Below are 19,844 nucleotides of genomic sequence, written 5' to 3'. Positions count from 1 at the left end.
TTCTGAAGGCTGCCACCCTGGTTCCTGTGGGTGTGTCTCCTTTGGTTGGATCTTTTCTGTTTCATTTCCCCCCTTTTAAGAAGTGCTCTAACAAATGTTTTTCTTTTGCAAAGATTGATTCTTGCACTAAGTCCTCACAGATTTAAAATGCTCACATGTTGTCTGGTGGTCAGGTTTCCATATTGAATAAGCAGGTAAACCTAACTCTGCCTCTTTCTTTTATCTATTGCTTCCTGTGCTGAAGGCCCACTTTTCTCCATTCCTCCTCATCCCTTCACTTTGAAGAAACTCCTTTCTCATTTTGTTTACATTGCTGGAAAAGAACGGTAGGTGGCAGTAACATTTCAACTCAAAGGGCGCAGGGCCTGCTACAAACAGGAATGGTATTCAACAGGAAAAAGCAGATTGTACAAGCTAGTGGTGAAATTGCTATTTTTTTAAAAAAGCCTAATATATGTCAACACAAGAATCTATTTTAAAAATAAACACTGTATTTCAAACACAGCTCCGACAGGGGCCATCCTTGGGCGTATTTGTACAGACAGTCTTAAAAATGGAGTTGTAATGAGAAGGGAAACAAAGGAGTGGATATTCACTTCAGATGAAGGGCTCATCAGGGTTTGTGACACGCAGCTTGGGACTTTTGCCTCCATGACAATGCCCACCTCTGTGTTCCCCACCCCACTGCCCTCTTCTCTGCCCTTCCCCTGAGTTGGGAGTGAATGTTACCTTTGAGGCCTCTGGCTGTCCCTGAAGGGGTTTGTGACCACTTGAATAGAGTGTGCTTGTCTCATTCCTCTCAAAGCCACTTTGTGTGGTGCTTAGCTTTCATCCTTGCTCTCCTTCTCGACTGTTCTTTTATGGTCTATGCTTTGTCCATTGTCTCAGAGAAATGAGATAATTAGATGGAACAAAAGCCAAGAAGACACAAAGATGGGTTTATGTAGTTGACGGAGATTCTCAATGCAAAAAAAAAATTTTTTTTGGTCCCATTTTTCTTAATTGTAGATGCTCTGGGACCAGAGTGAATGAAGGTGGCAAAATTTGCCCTTGAATTCACTGCCTGACTGTTTCTCACCAAGTCCTCGCTGTGATCTCAAGAAGTGCTGTGCTCTAGGGTTTGATGGAAGAAGCTCAAACAAGGAAAGCTGTTTGCTTTGAGATAAGAATCTATAGTTCACTTTCAAAGCACACCAAACCACACCTAGGTTTCCTGGGTTTAAATGGAGATTCTTGCCCAGGTTCTGAACACTGCTGTGTGTCTGTACAGCACCCTTACACAGGTAACAGAAAAACAGAGATGGCATTTCCCTAGCAATAAAACGGAGCTTGAAAATGTGCCTGAAAGGAGTGTACCGTGGGGAATTGGTTTCCATTTGAGACTTCTTAGGTGTCTCACTGGGAGCCAGAATACTCTCTTAAGAATGACACCAAGTGACCATGCTCAGATATGCCTGAAAATTTACAATGGGAACAGAGTGTTCCTATGTGGTGGGCTTTACTACAAAAAGTTACATTCTACCAAAGTATGAGGAGTATAGATGAAGAGAGGCCAGGAAGTTCTGAGGCGCTGTAGTCAGGAAAAAGAAGAAGAAAAAGAATGGGTTGGGCAAAAAAATGCGAAGTTGATAAGACAGACAAGAAGCTTCTCCATGTATGTATGTATGTATGTATGTATGTATGTATGTATGTATGTATTGGTTTTTTGAGATAAGGTTTCTTTGTGTAGCAGTCCTGGCTGTCCTGAAACTCACAGAGATCTGTTTGCCCTCCGTCTCCTGAGTGATGGGAATAAAGACGTTCACTGAATAGGATGTGTAATCACCCCAGTCTTATAGAAATGACTTTGTTAGCTATAGTCCTCACCTGGAAGGTGAAGAGCAAAGGCATCACAAGAAAGGAACATTAGTAAAATCCATGCACACAATAGCTCTCTGTACATGGGCATGTGTGCTGTTTTATTCTCTGCTTTATTCCCCGATGGGGCTCTTACCACTAAGACTGGTTTATTTACTCACAGTGTGCTGAGCAGTGTGTAGAGTCAGTACAGGTGCCACCTCACCTAGAGCGGCTGCTGTATTTCTGTTATAATTTTGCCGTACTGGGCAAGTCTGTGCCTATAAATATCCCGGAGTTCTTCTACCCCATCTACTGTCAATTGTCTTAGAAGAATATCTCAGTATTGTCAGAATATAATTTCTACTCTGTGTCTCAACTAGGCTTTCATACCTATCTTGCATGTTTTTTTAAAGCTCCTCTCAGTGTGGTGGCCCCATCATTCTTATGGTCTCCCAGCATTGTGATGGCTAAGTATGTATCTTGGGAATTCTGGGAAGGAAAATAAGCATTATTTTGTAGATAATTCTTTTCAAAAAGTTAAAGAATATGTAGGTAGGATCTTAGGACTCACCTCTTCTGTTCTCTTTGACATCCAGTTTCTAAGGAAGGAAATGATGCAGATACCATAAAGGAAGGACCAAGGAGAAAAACCATGGATGCTATTAAATGAAAGCCATGAGATGAGAGGAAAGTGGAACACTGTGTTGAGACTTAAAAAAAGAATTAAGATAGTGTCGTTAAAATATAGAATTTTATAAATCTTACAGATTTAGAGCAACTCGTGGGAGCTGCCACAAATGCACATCTCCAAAGCCTATTGCAAAACATTATGCAAGGTTAAAAGACTAGAATAGCCATGACATCTATTACTTGAGCTCTGAGTTCACTGATGGGCAGTGAGGAAATGGCATAGGAGGTACCACACTTTTTAAGAACTTGTCCCTTCATGTTGAACGCACTTTTGCTGTTATATCTTGTCTCCTTGCTCGTAGGAAATTGAACATGAAGTTTTCAGTGTCCTTAGGCCTATGGCTGACCTACATGAAAAGCAGGAGGTTGTGAATGGAAATTGTGGATAGATGGCAGTTTGAGAATGGTCTTTGATCTTGTGCCTTATGACTGTCAGAGTCTAGATACAGCACTGTCCAATATAGGATCCCATGGTCAGTATGTGCCTTAGGTCTCATTCTCTCAGATTCTTATAGTGTAAAATAATTGTATAGAGTTTAGTATAATGATACATCACAAAAGCATATAGTTTAGTGGTTCTCAATCTGTGGCTCACAACCCCTTTGCGAGTATAATGACCCTTTCACAGGTGTCACATATCAAATATCTTGCATATCAGATATTTACATTATGATTCATAACAATTCATACCAAAATTGCAGTTATAAAGTAGCAAAGAAATACTTTTATGGTTGGAAGTCACCATAACATGAGGAACTATATTAAAGAATCTCAGCATTAGGAAGATTGAGAAGCACTGATATAGTTAGATAATTTCATATATTTACACTCTCCTGGTGAAAACCTTGATTTCAGAGAATAAATGCAGTCCATGAGAAGTCTAGAGATGTCTGGTGGCACATGCCTTTAATTCTAGCACTTGGGAGGCAGAGGCAGGAGATCTCTGTGACTTCAAAGCCAGCTTAGTCTACAGTTAGTTCTAGGACAGCCAGGGCTACATAGAGAAACCCTGTCTCAAAAACAAAAACAAAAAAAACAAAAAAAAAGAAAACAAAAACAAAAGTCTAGAAATATTACCTACAGCTTTAACACAGATTTGCCTTTGTTTTTTGTTTTTTTTTAAATGATTGCTTGGAGAATTCAAACATCTTTTGTTTTAGGATCCCTAGTCTTTGTTAGTTTAAATACAAATTAAAATAAAAAGATATACTAGTTAATGTCATGATCCTATACATAAAACAGTGCTGTTTCTCTGGATCTTCTCTGACATGGCTAGAGGCACTGACCAGCAGAAATTGTTCTGATCCTATGGTTCTTGCAATTATTGTGGATCTTTTTCTGCAGTGTCCCTGAGTCTTTATTATAGGAGTTGCATTGTTGAGTCTTCAGTATAAGAGTTGCATTATAGATGTACTCAGTGGGGCTGTGCACAGCATGGTTACTTATTCTTTGTAGTTGACCAATTGTGGATCATGTTCTTTACTAAAGATCCCTCCAAACAGCCTGGTAACCTCCCTAAATGTGGGTTTTGGCCTTGTGAACTGTTATTCCAGTCAAGAGCATGCAAGGGTTCTCTCCCTCCATTCTTGCCATCATTATTATTATTTGAATGTTTTGATGATGATGGCCACTCTAACAGGAGTAAGATATGGTTGTAGATGGAAGTTTCTGTCCCACCTGGTCTTACAGTCATTCAGTCTCAAAGAAATACACAGAGGCTTATATTAATTATAAACTGTCGTATTAGCTAAGGCTTATTATTAATTAACTCTTACAACTTAAATTAATCCATAATTCTTGTCTATGTTTAGCCACATGGCTTGATACCTTTTCTCAGTGCACAGTGCAGATTTTTTTTTTTTTTATCTTACTTCCTCCGCATTTGGGTGGCGACTGCAGACTGAGCCTTTCCTCTTCCCAGAATTCTCTTAGTCTGGTTGCCCTACCTATACTTCCTGCCAGGCTACTGGCCAATCAGCATTTTATTAAACCAATATGAGTCTCAAATCTTTACAGTGTACAAGAGCATTTCCCACAGCACATGGTTTTGGCTTTGGGCTTCCATTTTCTGGATGACATGATTCTGAGCAGTTTGTTTGTTTCTGTCATTTGTGTCTTTTGGGAAATGTTAGTTGTGATCTTTTGCTTGATTGATTCTTTTGTGCTATCATTTTTCATTATATATTGCATATTTTATCCCTTTCAATTGCTTTCTTTGCTGTTGCAGGAATCTTTCAGTGTGATAGAATTGCATTTGTCTTTGCTTCTGTTTCTATCGCTTTCAAGGTCTATCCAGACAATGTTGTTCATGCCACTGTCGTGATACTTTTATTAATTCTTTTCCTAGTAATTGTGTGATTTGGGGACCTTATATAAGTTTTTAATCTATTAGTGTTGGTTTTTTTTTTTTTTTTTTTGGTTTTTCGAGACAGGGTTTCTCTGTGGTTTTGGAGCCTGTCCTGGAACTAGCTCTTGTAGACCAGGCTGGTCTCGAACTCACAGAGATCCGCCTGCCTCTGCCTCCCGAGTGCTGGGATTAAAGGCGTGCGCCACCACCGCCCGGCTATGTTGGTTTTATTTTTAATTAAACACATACTAGTTGTACATTTATGGGAAATTGAGTTGACTCTTGTATATAAGGAAATAATCTAATTTCATTCTTTTGCATGCAGATTTCTGGTTCTCCCAGAGTCACTTGCTGAAGGCTCATTTTCTTATTGGGTGTTCTTGGTGCCTTTGTAGTAAACCAGTGAGGTGAACTATGTGTCTTTACTTATGATCTTTATTCTTATTCTGTTCCATTTCTGGGTTTGTCTATCTGTTTATGTAGAGATTACATGCTGTTTTGGTTACTCTATCTTTGTAAGGAGTTTTTTCTCCTTAAATTTATTCTTATACATTTAAATTAAAGTAAATTATATCACTTAACCCTATCCTTTTCCTCCCTTCAACACCTCCCAGTCCCTCCCTTCATGTCAAATGGATAGCTTCTTTTTTATTACTATTGTTACACGTATATGTGTATATATGAACAAATATATAAATACAACTTGTTTATTTTTATTGTTTGTGTGTATATGGTTTCAAGGCAGAGCAGTTTGTGTTAAATAACTGAAGGTGGGTGCTAAACAGAAATCCCATACTAGCTCAGAATGGAGTATAATAAAGGGTTATTCATTTAGAGACTCGCAGATCACAGCGCTCTGCATGAACAGGGAACAGGAACCAAATCCAGCAGCTAGAAGAGATAGCATGTCTATTGGTATTGCTATTGGTCCAGTCTTGTTATGCAGCCATGTCAAGGAGAGAGTAGTATATTTTAAAGTCTGGCAGTGTGATGCCTCCAGATTTGTTCATTTTGCTCAAGATTGCCTTGCTTTCCTGAGATCCTTTTTGATGCTATATTAATTATAAGATAGTGTTTACAATATATGTAAAGATGACTTTGTTTTTGTATTTAATAACTAGCTCATCTTGTATTGCCATGAGTATGGCATGCCTTTCTATGTGTTGTGCATTCTTCACTTTCTTCTATTAATTTTGCATAGTCACGCTTTTCTGTAGAAATCCCCCTTTTCTAGAGAATAAACTCAGCCCCCAAGACATCTTGAGATATTGCCTAAAAGTGCCTTCAATGCATTTTTACTTTTTACTTTAATCCCAGCTCTCGGGAGGAAGAGACAGGCAGATCTCAGTGAGTTCGAGGCCAGCTTAGTCTACAGAGTGCATTCCAGGACAAGCTCCAAAGCACCCTGTCTCAAAACAAACAAACAAACAAACAAGCAAACAAAAAAGAATCCAAACATCTTTTATTTTGGGATCCTTATGTCTGCACTAATTTAAGTATAAATAAAAATAAAAAATTACCAATAAAATAGTGGAACACTTTTAAAAGTGTTTTATGTTTTGACATTTTATATTGTTTACCTCTTATGTTACTTTTCTCTTTACCATAGCAACAGGTAGACTTTTCTCTCTCTCTAATGCACTAGTTAAAGGCAAGGTAAACCTTGCTCTTTTCTGTCCGCATGGGTTTCCTGGTCATTACATTCCTTTCTGCAATTCTCAAATGGCTCTATTTCCCTCCCACCTCGCCGCTCTCTTCACTTTTTCCATTTTGATGTCATGCAGATTGAATAACCATTCATAACTTCATGTCCTCATCTCTTCTGTATGTTCCTCTTGGCATTTGGATTTTTTGTGGGTCTGTGGTGGCTTTTTGATTACTTATGATATTTTCACTGGGTAAATTCTTTCCAGAACTCTGGCTTGGGGTAGATCACTGCAGGATGATTGACTTTGGGTTGTTCGTTTCCAGATGCTTTTGGATCAGCACTCTCTTCTGGAGCAGACCATCTCAGCTCAGAGCGGGGCTCTCTGCCCTGGCTTTGCAGTATACGATGTTGCTGAGTGTGTTTACAGCTTATTATAATCATGACTGTCCTCCTGAAATGTAGTCCAGCTTTTCCTCTATTCGGTGACTCTTCTTCACGTGTGGTGCTTTAACTTGTAAACATCTAGATTACTAAAAGATGTTTTTATTGGTTTCTATCTTCCTCATTATTTTTCATGGATTTCGAAGAGAATCAAAAAACAGACACTTTTACCCCTCGTTCCTGAAGTGGGAGTGAAACAGTAACCCCTGAGTTTATCTCCTCTCTGTTCTCCTTAGGTCAGTCAGAAATAGAAACCAGAGCATGTGACTTTCAAACATTATTTTTTTTTTGGTATTTATTTTGGAAAGTCAATTCCAGACAGTTGAAAATAGATTTATGGGCTCCATATGGAATGGCCCTAACTCCCCCAGCCATGGGTTTGCCGTTTCTGTACATTTCAGCAGTACTGAGTTATTTATGTTTCTGATAGTGTCTATGAGATTTCAGTTCTGCCTGTTTTATGTACCTATCGCTTCTGTCTAGAATTTTTTTCTCACTTACTTAATGAGCTCTCATTGGTTCCCTAAAGCTGGGTCAAGATGCTTTTGACCTGAGTTTGTTTCATTCGTAGGGCCGTGACTCTCTGCATTGTTAACCTTTTACTCCTTGCATTTTCTTTTATTGTTATACTTTTCACTATGGTATAAGCATTTATTTTTCTGTATTATGGCACTATGTTATGAGCAAGTTTTTTATTCTTCACTAGATTATGACCTTTCCAATACTGTCCTTTGTTTCTTCATGACTTCATGAGGGACAAACATTTGGGGACATGACTCACTTGTTACATCGATGCATATTAAAGACTTTAGCATAAATGATAACAATTTAGGTTTAAAGAAACAGAATAATGAATTTTAAGCATAGTCTTTGACTTCTTAGTTTGGTTTTGCTGTAGTCTTTTTTTTCCAATTCTCTGAATTGGAATGGAATAAGAATGTAAATAGTGCCAAGCAAGCAATAAAACACAGCCAACCATATATGTTCTATAGATCATCATAACTACTAGTGATTAGGAAAATATGGAGAGGGAATCTACATCACTGAGTTAGTAAGTGTTGGTAACAGTTCACATCGTGAGGCAGCTTCTAGATCTGAGACTATGTACATGGATGGAAATTGAGCAAGTTCAGGCCCATGGCTCTCCAGCATGGTGGGAGAGTGAGGAGAGAGGGTTCCTGTGTGTCTCAGCTATCAGGCTGTCAGAAAGACAATCCTTCCTTGGGATTCAGCCTCTAGGCTAAAAATAACCACATATCTCGCTCATTGCGGGATGTTTCTTCTTTCCTGAGCTGAGTTCCGTGAAACCTTGTATGCCCATTTCCAGCCTAAACGGATGGCGTGCCTGTCTCTGAAGGATAATCTACTGATGTTTGCACTGAAAGGTGAAATGCCGGGTGAGGGTTGAAATAGTCCATATGTCTTCAGATTCTGCAAGTCCTGGGGTGTGGGAGACGTTCAGCCACAGAAATTCGACATGACTAATCCTTGCAAAACACTCTGAGACGGATAGTTCGTCCTCGCCGCCTGGACGTACTTTAGAATGCATCCCTGTGGGACTTTGATGGAGCCATCTGGACTTTTTCAAATTTAGTATTAAATGCTCTGCAGGAAGGCAGGAAAGACTGTGCCTCGGGGGCTCCCACCTGGGACATGCAGGAGGCCATGGGCATGGATTTCTCTTTGTTCTCATTCTCTATCAGAAATTAATTGTAAATACATTTATGCTTAGTTTTCATAAACAAAATCAGAAGTGAAGATGTTCCTTTGTTGCTCACTCACTTCTCATGCCCCATGCAACTTTATTAGTGCATATTATTTCTAATATATGTGCTTTATAATCATCTTTTAATTCCATTTTACCTTCTGTTTATCACACCCCCACTTATTTTTCCCCTACTAAACTAGATATGGGTATCCCTATTGTTGGATGTCTTGGGCATCTTTTGGCTTTGAGAATGCTCATTCCAAAGCTCCCTTTCTCCTAGGTAGCTCTGAAGCCAACAGTTCTTAAGATCAGTTGAAGGTAATAGGATCGATCATGTTTGAAAAGCCTTAAAATGTACCGGATTCTGAACGTCAGCCTGATGGTACTGAAATCCATTCAATTCAACAAATGGGACGCAGAGTCCTGCTTTTTCTGAGTATGATGTGTTTCCACATTGCCAGGAGGTAATTACCTACAAGGACCAGTGTGTAGACAGCACAAAATCTGGGAAACTTTAAGAGGCACATAAATCAGCTCCAACAGGGGACGCTGGCTGTTTCTCGGGGTAGTGATTTGTCAATTTCTGCTCATCATTCATCTGGTTTATTTGCCTCTTGAACACTCATTTTTCCCCCCGCCAAGTCATGGGACTCTCTCTTTCATGTGCAAAATTCTACTTGCAAAGGCCCATGAGGCTGAAGCGGGTTAGCACTTTGCACTAATGGGTGTGTACATTTTCTTTCCATTACTACTGTGTGTGCACCCGTTGCTGTGTACTCACATAATAAAAGGTTATAGTGCTCATCAGTCGATCGAGGGAAGCAGCTGCGTCCTCCAGTTGTTTAACATTGCTTCAACAACTAGTCCATCCCTCCAATGTGGCTCTCTCTTGGCTCGTGAGTATCAGTGATAGGTTACCTAGCTACATTTGCCAACATCTTCACTTGCCATGGGTTGCCACCCTAATGACTGTGATGGGCCAGCTATGAAAAGTATACAGCATATTAGAGGAAGCATGTTTGTTACAGCCCTGTGCCACCATGCCTAAGCTGCTGACATTATAGTAACCCATAATACTCAGCCAATTGAGATAAAATGGAAATTGTATGAACTAGAATATGCCTTTTAACAAGTACATTCATTACATCACCTACTTAAGTTTCTCCTTAACTGACTCTTTTTTTAAAGATTTATTTGTTATTTTTTATTTTATGTGTTTGAGTGTTTTGCCTGTGTGTATGGGTGTGTCATGTGTGTGCCTGGTACCCATGGAGGCCACAAGGTGTCAGATAATCTGGAACTATGTTTAAGGATGACTGTGATTCACCGTGTGGATACTGGGTACCAAACCTAGGTCCTCTGCAGGAATAGCACGTGCTCTTTACCACTGAACCATCTCTCTGGCCGCACCTTAACTGAATTTCACTGCAATTTCTGTAAAATTATTTATGTACTGTTATCATTATCATTCATAAAATACTTACCATGTTTCTATTATCTTTTTTAGGTCACCAGTCTCTTCAGAAGATCATGGTAAGAGGATATCATTGTTATCCTAAACTATGCAGTCAAAATTTGTCCCTGGTCCTTATTCCTCACTGTCAGAGCAGAAAATTATTAAGAAAGTCTCTAAGATGTTGACTCTGTAGTTTTCCTAGTGTGAAATGTCTAACACTTTTAAAAACTTGATCCACAGAAACTGGGTTTGTTATTTGGTATTATTTACAAATCAGTTGTAACCATTTTAGAAATAATATCTTTATTTAATATCTTCTGCCTGGTTCTGTTCAGCCGTCACAAATGTATAAATTTTTAGGTAAGCATGTATTTTCTATGAATGTGATTTTTCACCTCTAAAATCAGGTGTTATAGGAGGTATCTCCCAAGTCCTTTCCAGATGGTGAGGCCGCATCTCTGCACAGCCATTGGCAGAGAGTGCTCTAAGTCTGAAAAGGAGTTGCTTGGCCAGTGAGCGAGCTGGTACTCAGTCAGGGTGAATTGTTCTTATTTTAAGAGGCAGCCGCTTCACTCAAAGGACAAAACATCTAATTATGTCATCTCTAACCTCTGCTCACTTATTCCAACAGTCACTCAAAATTGTTTGTTGGGTGGCTGCAGTGGTTCATTGTATTGTAGAATGATACTTCACACATATCAGTATTCAGGTGTCGCTGAGGGCTTGTTGATGTGGCTCTTTCTTGGACCTTTGAGATTATTCCATAAACATAACCCACACCTGTACATTAGCACGTTCCAGTTTACTGAGTGTACATAGCATCCTTCACATATAGGCTAGGCATTTTGCAACAGATCAAATATTGTGGTTGGCTTTTTGATATTGTATTTTACCAAGGTCTGGTAGGCTCTAAGGATGGAATCTTCATCTCCCTCTACTGCTACTGTTTTAGCCTCCATCTTTTCCCATTCCCCTGTCGATAACCTGCATTCCAGGCATATGACTCTATCCAGTTTCTGGATCCCCTGCCTTTTATTTAAAAAAAAATTATTTATTTTTTGCATCTCCTGCTTTCATTCTTGCTGTTCCCTGGAAGGAAATGGCTCTTCCTTTCTGTCACATACATGGTTTCTACTCACTTTTATTTTACCTTTAGTGAAAGCTTTCTGATCCACCGACTGTGACATATGTCTTCCTAAGCGTGACACACGATTCTAATGCTTTTCTTAGCTGGCTCTTCAGACTGAATTTCTTTGATATCGTATCCAACAAAAAGAAAACATTTAAAAATGTATTTATTAAGTGAATGAATTAAGGAAATGGAGAGAGAGTTTCAGGACACCTCTCCTGCTGCTACCTTATAAAATCTGTCCTAATATTGGAACAATGTTGTGTCATGTTCTCTGAGGAACTGTAGGGAAAATTATGCTTGAGGCCCATTAAGTCCGAATTAGGTAATCAACCACCTAATGGTAAACCGTTATTGCATGCTATTTTGCTGATTGTTGCTGGTATGAATAGGATTTTGATTGTATATTTATAAGTCTTTCAGCTTCCATGTCCAAATGATAAATTAGAAATGTGTGTTTGCCTTTATTTTGGGCTATTTTTACCCTTAATAACCTCTGGTTGCTTTTGTCTTCTTGTCTGTAAGAGTACATCCTCTATTCACAGGGGGGCGGAGGATTCTAAGTTAAAGTTCTGCAATCCACTAGGACATTTTTAGGGATTAGGAGGGGTCTCAAAGCATATGTCAGCACCTTTGAAGACCTGGAAGGTGGTCCCTGCCTAGACAACTTGCTCTTGGTATTTTAACAACGATTAAATGTGATTAGTTGAGGGACTATTATGCAAATTTATATGAGTATTATATTTTGGTGAATTCAAAAACGCGTTATATACTTATGCCTCTTAGTCTCCTGCACCTTCTAAAAACAGTTGAAACATGCGTGCTGATTTACCTATGCTGCCTAATTGTTTATCATCGACTAGTCTGTGCATGCTTAGGGAATATTTTACGTTTCTTTATCACTATGATTTTCTATCTAGCACACACTGTATGTTTCCTTACCTTTATATATTTTAGGAATTAATATTTTCTGTGGCTGTCATAAAGCATCAGTGCCACACCGCCACTCTGGAATGACATTGCGATGCACCCCTAAGAGGTGAATCAGGTTTTTCCAGTTTATTCTAAAAGGACTGAGACACATTGGCAAATGGATTATGAAGCCAGACTATAAAAGCCTGTGCCTCTCAGTGCTCTCTTTTGTTCCCTTTCCACCCGCAATCCCATTTTCTTCAGTACCAGCTGCTCCCTTCAGCTATTTCTGAAACAAAATTCATTCTTGGAGAAATCTAACTTAGAAAGTCCGCTAGCTCTGCTGCTTCCCATCTTTCAGATTCTCTTCAGAGATCACCACCCTTTCTGTCTGATTCTGTTTGTCTGTGCATTGGGGCTCTTCGTAGCTGATCTACGTGTCTTCTGCAGAAATGACCCTCCAGTGTGTTACAGGCACTCAAACACTGTGTTGTTATGTTCTTCCGTGCAGGCAGTGTGAGAGGAGATGTAGACTGGCTGATGTCTGCTCCACATAGCATGGAGGTTAGGTGTGTTGGCGTGTGCACACAACCCCATCTACTCAGGAGACAGAGGCAGGAAAGTTACTATGTGGGGGCCAACACAGGAAATATAATGAGTTTTCTTGTCAAAAAAAAAAAAGAGAAAGAAACCAAGAAAAGCTTAAAAATATAATGGCCGTCAAAGATAAATCTGCCTCTTTTGACTTTCTCTATAAACATCAACTTTTCACTAGAAACCTTTATTTTTACATCAGTCTAAGAAAGAACAAAACGCTTAATACATAATTTGCTTTGTAGTCCCCAAGGAATGAATGGGTTCAGAATTGGGTGAGTGCTCATATAAGATTGCTGACACCAGGCACAGATAGCACATACGTTATTTTTTATGTTCATAACACAGCATTAGGGTCTTTGAGAAGAGGAGATAAAATGTATTGAGCACTTACTCAGAACTTAAACCGCATTATCCTGTTTCATTGTTAATAGGTAACAGCCTACAGGGCATGCGTCATCCTAACTTTATAGCCAGGGAAACAAGTCTTTAAATAACGGCTACTAAGTGGTAGAGTTAATTTAAACCCAGATTCAATATCCAAACTTTGCTTTTTTTAAAAAAAAACTTCAGCACATTGCTGGGAAAACAAAGAAATGATTGTCAGCATTAAGGTAAATTGACTGAATTTTTGAGAGGGGAGGAAAGTTCCTTCTGCCTAACAAGAGTTTATTTACTGCTGTGTAAGTAATTTCTTTTTAATGACAAAGGAAAACTGAATAAAAAATAACAACTTCTCCCTCCTGCTGGGAATGATTTGTCCCAGGAGAAAAAGTGAAATACCGATGTCACATTTTCTCATAATTAGTTAGCTGAGTGAAACCGAGGCTTCGGGGAAGCCTGCCATGCGAGTCCCAGGGGGAGCATTAGGTTTTAATGCAACATCTGGAAGCTGGAATCCCACTCCGTCAGAAGATAAGCTTGGCAGTGATGGATGGCCCTGTCCTCTGAGTTTCCCTCCATTTAGTGGCTCACACTTCATCATTCCAGCGGCTGGAGTCACCTCCTCCAGCCCAGGCAGCTTCTCGAGCTCTGAGCTCTTGGGTCCCTTCTTGCTCCTTGCATGTTCATTTTCCAAGACTCTTGGACTGCTGTTCCTTAGAGCCGCCACCTACGTGAGCATCCTGAAGGGCATTTTCCAGTAAACGTCCTGGTGCAGAATGGGAGAGAATCTTTGCCATCTATACATCTGGCAGAGGTTTAATATCCAGAATATATAAAGAGCTAAAAAGGTTGTCAAGGAATTGTTAAAAGAAAGAAAGAAATGACTCAGAGAATTCACAAAAGAAGAAAAAGAAAAAGTATATCATAAAAGGCTTCGCTAGACACTTAAAAGAACACCAGTAAGCTACTTGATTCTTCAACAGCCTCTGAGTGGCCACCCCGTTACAGTTACACACACACACACACACGCACACATGCACACACAGTCCCTGTAGTCTCACATTTCTGTTGCCACAGTAAATACCTGACAAGAATGGCCGTGACCAATCCGGAAACTGTAATGACTGTGGTCACAAGCATCAAGTCTGCAGGTCAGACTTGGAGTTGACTATACTTTATAATACTGGCAATAAAAAATATTATTACATCGTACAGAACTCTTTGAGTTATCAAAATCATTTTTTTCATTTTTCATTTTGTTTTTTAAAAATGGTCTATTATGTTTTACATACCAAACCCAGTTTCTTCTCACTCCCCTCCTTCTGCTCCCTCCACCTTCCCCCACCCCACCGCCCATTCACTCATCAGAGAGGGTGAGTCCTCACATGGAAAGGGACAATAGACCAGATCTTCTGAGTAAACTGAGAGTGTGGGGTGGAGGTTAGAAGGAGAGTAGGGAGGGGAGAAGGATGGAGGGAGGAGAACATGAGATATCAAAATTTTGTTAACTTATTTTGGGTGGCTTTTGTTTTTGTTTTCAATTTTACATTTAGTGTGTGTGTGTGTGTGTGTGTGTGCACATACATGTATGTATCTGCATGCTTCAAGGTGCAAATGGAGGCCAGAGAACAATTGCAGGTGTCAGCTCTTTTCTGCTACTCTGGGGGTTGCAGGGATTGGACTCAGGTTGTCAGACTGGACCACAGGTGTCTGCCTGCTGGCCCATCTCATCAGTTCTTAGCTCACCTTTCTTTTCCTTGTATGTGTGGTATTGTGAATGAAGACAGGGCCTCTATGCATCCCAGGCAAGTACCCAATCACAGACCATATTCCCTGCTCTGTTTCTAGGTCCTATTTCACCCAGGTTGGCCTTGAACTGACTCTGTAGCCCAGGTAGGCATGGAACTGTGCCCTCCTATCTCAGCCTCCTGAGCAACTGGGATTCCAAGAAAGTACTATTAGGCTTGATCCTTTTTCTAGCATGAATATAAACATACGTTTGCATACCAAAATAGTTATTATGTATAAAATCTAGCTACTTACTTCAAATAATAGCTAAACAACCACTGTGAGCCATTTCCCAGATCAAAAAGTGAAACAATCAACTTGAGCTCTTCAGGCTGCCTGCCTTTCTGACTACATTAACTTCCCTACCTTTCAGAGGAATTGCATTTTCCTCCTCGTCAGTCATGCCATTTTTTTTTATTTTACTTCATGTGTGCATACCCCACATGTGAATTTATGTGTGATTGTATGTACATACATGTGTATGTGTGGAATGAGGTTTTGCCTATTTTAAATCTCTACAAGATGAAGCAGGCTATATATTTTTCTGTGATTTGGTTTGAACCTTTGCATTTTTTAAAATAATGTTTTATTTGTTCTTTGATATTTTCATACATTTATACAATGTGTGTTTTGAGCTTAGCTACTCACCACTACCTCCTTCCAGCTCTTCCTGGTGCTCGCCACTGTTCCCCTCCCAACTTCATGTCCTCTTTCTTTATATTGTTATTGATATAATTAATAATCCTGAGTGCAATTAGGTAGTGCTGGCCATAGGTGTGTAGGTGTGTAACCATCGATGAGATATGAATAAAGGGAACAGCCATGCTCTCCTTTTCTTAGAAGGAGCCACCAACTGACAAGAGATCCTCTGCTAAAGGGTTAAGGGTGGAGTTTTGAAGGACCATATCTTTACTGGCTGGATCTTGTGAAGATTTTGTGTAGGTAACCACAGCTACTATGAGCTATTATGTGCAACCTCCACAAGCTTTCCTTCCCACCCTCCAGATCTTACACTCTTTCTGCCCCTTCTTCCACAATGTCTCCTGAGGCTTAGACAGAACTGAGCACTCATGGTCATTCATACTCAGCACCTTGACTCTATCTACCACTACCCTCTGCAAAAGAAGCTTTTCTCACCAAATTGAGAGCAACCCAATCCAAGAGTACAAACATAAATTTGTAGACGGCCAGACCACTTAACAAGACAGTAATGACAGATTACCCACTAGGGCCCAATAATCTCCCAGTCATAGGTTTTGTAAGCTTAATCAGATTGCATAAACTTTTGTGATTCATTTTTTGTGAGTGTCATATTCATTTTGTTTATTTGTCATATGGTTTAGTGTTCTACTGTATGAATACATAGCAATTTATGAGTATAATCTGCCATTGATAAATGCTTATATTTAATTTGATTTTGGAAAATACTACCATTATGGATGTTCTTTTCCATAACTCCTCTGGTGTCCTTATGTGAGAATTTCTCTAATGTTTGAGACCCTTGATGGCAATGGCGTAGTTAGGGGCTAAGTTGTACACATCTTCAGCTTTTCAGGTAAGTGGAGAAAATGGTCATTCAAGCATGTACTCTCAGCTTCAGTGGGGAAGAGCTTCCTTTGATCCACCCAGCTGATGTTTGAAATTAATGGATTGGAAAATATTTGCAAGTCTGATGTTAGTGCTACCTTGTATCTTATACATTGTGCTCAGGTTTTACACGTTGGTGGAGCATCTTTTCATGTAGTTACAGGCCTCTTGTGTTTGTTTGTCTATGAAATGCTTCATTTTGTTATTGGCCCAACTGCTCTCCCTTTGGATTGTCTGTATTTTAATGATTTCATAAACATAGTTCTGAATATTATGAGTACATTTTTCTTCTCTCTGTTGTAAATTTTCTTCAGCTTGTGGGTTACATTTTGAAGTTCCTTTGGGCTTCATCCAATAGACAGATGTTCGTTATTTTAAAATATTTCAAATTATTAGTATTTTCCTGTAGTTGATGTCTTTGGGATGTTTTAAAGAATTGTATAACACAAAGGTAAAATCCCTATTGATTCTTAAAAAAGCATAGTTGTGTTCTTTATTGATTTTATGGTTTGATAAGAAATAAAGATGCACTTTTGCTTGATTTTTCATTGCTTGAGAATGCATATGAGCATATATGTGTTTTGATCTAACCCACCCCACTCTTTTCCAACTCCTCCAGGACCCTACCACCATATTTCTCTCAGACATTCATGTATTCATTTTAAAGCCCAGGGAGTCCACTTGGTGCTATCAGGATATCACTTAGTGTTCCTTCTACTGGAGCATGGGCAGCCCGTTGGGGGAGGAGTTTGTAGAACACCTATTTAATGTATTGTCTACATTCTTCACTGGTTTATAAAGCCTGTTTTGTCTTCTTGTCCCTTTTTTATTTTTATTTTAATTTACATTTTATTACCTGCTTTTTAAAAGTAGAATGACTTTTATTAGATAAAGATTGCCTAATTTACATAGCAAAACTACATGCTTACATATGGTTTAAATACTATAAAATGAAAGCTATGGAAAATTCAAAGATAAAATTATAAACCAGTCAATATAAATATTGGGTTGATAATATGACATAAACTTATATGAGCAAAAGGTTTTATATATCATAATAATCAAAGGGCTTGGTTATCATGGAATACTTTTCAGTCGATCACAGAGAAATTATCATTACTACCTTAAATCTTTTTTTTCTTTATTATTTTGTTGGATATTTCATGTGTGTGTACTATATTTACATCATTTTCATCCCTCCTTCTTCCCCAAATTCTCCCTCTTCCCTCCCATTCCCTCTCAAATTCATAACCTCTTCTTTCTTTAATTGTTATATATGTATGTTCCTATTTGTATAAATACACACATTGTATATATGTACACACATACATATATAATATGAATACAACCTGCTGAGTCTGTTTACTTTGATGTGTTTAGAGCTGAGTGCTTAGGGTGAGATAACCTATCCAGTGGATATCTTTATCCTTGAAGAAGACTGATTCTCTCTCTCAGCATCTGCCAGTAAGTCTTCATGTAGAAGTAGGGCTTTGTGAGAGTCCCCTCATCCATGTTGGCATGTCAGTGACTGCTGTCATTCTGTGGGTCTTGTTTAGGTGCTAGCTTATTGAGATTTTGTGGATGCAGAAGACATTGCAGTAGAGGGCTTAGTCCTCAGGATCTTAAAAGTTTTCTGTTCTTTCTGCGATGCTCCCTTAGCTGTAGGGGTTGTGTCATAGATCTATCAATTGGGCTTGAACACTCCATGATCAGTTAGTTGTTCTGTGCATTTTGACCAGTTGTGGATGTTTTGCAACGGTCTACATCTGTTGCAATGAGAACTTTCTTTGGTGAAGAATGAGAGCTAAACTCAACTGTGGCTATAAAGATAAGTATTAGGAATGCATGTGGCATTTATACTGGTTTGGGACCATAGCAGTCGTAGGTTTTCTTGTAGGGATCATGATCCCACCAGCCACAGGTAATTGGCTGCATTTACAGTACCGGGCATGGATTTCTTCCTATTTAGTAAATTTCAAGTCTAATTAGATAACTGTTGGTTAGTCACAAGAAATGAATGTCAATATTGTAATAGATTTTCTCATTTGTTTTATTGACCAGTATGTCTGTTATTTTTAAAAGGCTTATTTATATTATGTACATGAATATTTTGTCTTCATGTATTTATGCACACTATATGTGAGCCCGCTGCCTGTCAGAGGACAAGAGAGGGCATCTGATCACATGGAACCTGAGTTACAGATACTTGTGAGTACCAGGTGGATGCTGGGAATGGAACCTGGGTCCTCTGCACTCCTAACTGCTGAGTCATCCCTCCAACCCCAGCACGATCTTCTACCCAAACCACACTGTTTTAATTGTTCTGACATTGTTATAGTTCCTAAGGTTTGATAGAGAATAAACTCACAGTTCTTTTTAGAGTGGCCTTTTTTGTTTATATAAAATTGAAAAGCAATTTGTCATATCCTGTATTCAGATTTCGTGTCTGAGGAGTAATGGCTTGGCTCAGTAGTTAAGAGGGAGGGCTGCTCTTCCAGAGGACCTGAGCTAGGATCCCAGCCCCCATATTACCTGGATCACACTGCATGCAACCTCAGCTCCAGGAGACCCGACACACACAGTCACCTGCACACAAGTCACATGCACAGATAAAAATAAACCTTCAATTCTTTTTCATGAATATCACATGAGTCTCTAAATCATGATGGAGAAGAGCGATGTCTTTATGGAAAAAAGCCCTCGGCTCCTGGTTGATTCTCTTTACATTTAATTGGCTATCTGTGGTATGTTATAGTTTTATCATCTTCAGTTTAGCCTATTTCTGGGTATTTTATATCATTAATGACACTTCATGAATTATGATTTTTAAAGTTGCAATTTCTTTTTTTTCCTTTCTCTTTTCTTTCCTTTTTTTAATGCTGCCATACTGCCGTGCAGTTAACTTTTAAAAGCTTGTGTTTGCAAAATTCCTGTTAACCTTTAACATCATAGACTTTACCTGACTTTATCTCCGCGGTGGGGAGATAATTCTGTATAGGTAACGCAGTCAGTAAACACTGGACATTTCACGTTACTCTCTCCTCTCGTTAGGCTTTGCGTGTTCTTTTCTGTTCCTGTTCACGCTGATGCCAAACTGAATAGATGTCGGTACAGTCAGCACCGTTGCTAATCTCGCGATGCCACGATGAATGCCATCTATAATTTCTACTAAGTTGCCGCTTTAATGCTCCGTGACCCCAGTGTGGGTGGTGGCAATTGACTGTAGCTATTTTAAGTCTTTTCTTTCATTTTCGTTTTCAAATTTGACATGCAGTGACTTTCATTCAGTATCCTTTTCTTCGTCTTATTTGTTCTCCTTCA

General features: G+C 39.1%; 1 protein-coding gene across 7 annotated transcripts in view; it reads left to right on the top strand.

Annotated features, from left to right (window-relative positions):
* Dgki (diacylglycerol kinase iota) overlaps positions 1-19,844 on the top strand; it is a 448,005-nt gene that overhangs the window by 382,354 nt on the left and 45,807 nt on the right. For all 7 annotated transcript variants that reach the window (XM_041675727.1, XM_041675726.1, XM_041675728.1 and 4 more), the window contains one exon: positions 10,181-10,206. In XM_041675727.1, the coding sequence (XP_041531661.1) occupies positions 10,181-10,206 (26 nt within the window). The remainder of the gene's footprint in view (positions 1-10,180; positions 10,207-19,844) is intronic.

This window comes from Microtus oregoni, unplaced genomic scaffold (assembly GCF_018167655.1).
Source record: "Microtus oregoni isolate MIOR12 unplaced genomic scaffold, Mior012 000026F_ref0000081, whole genome shotgun sequence".
In the NCBI taxonomy this organism is placed as follows: domain Eukaryota; kingdom Metazoa; phylum Chordata; class Mammalia; order Rodentia; family Cricetidae; genus Microtus; species Microtus oregoni.
Note: the sequence above shows the minus strand (reverse complement) of the source record. Positions and strands in the feature narration are given on the sequence as shown.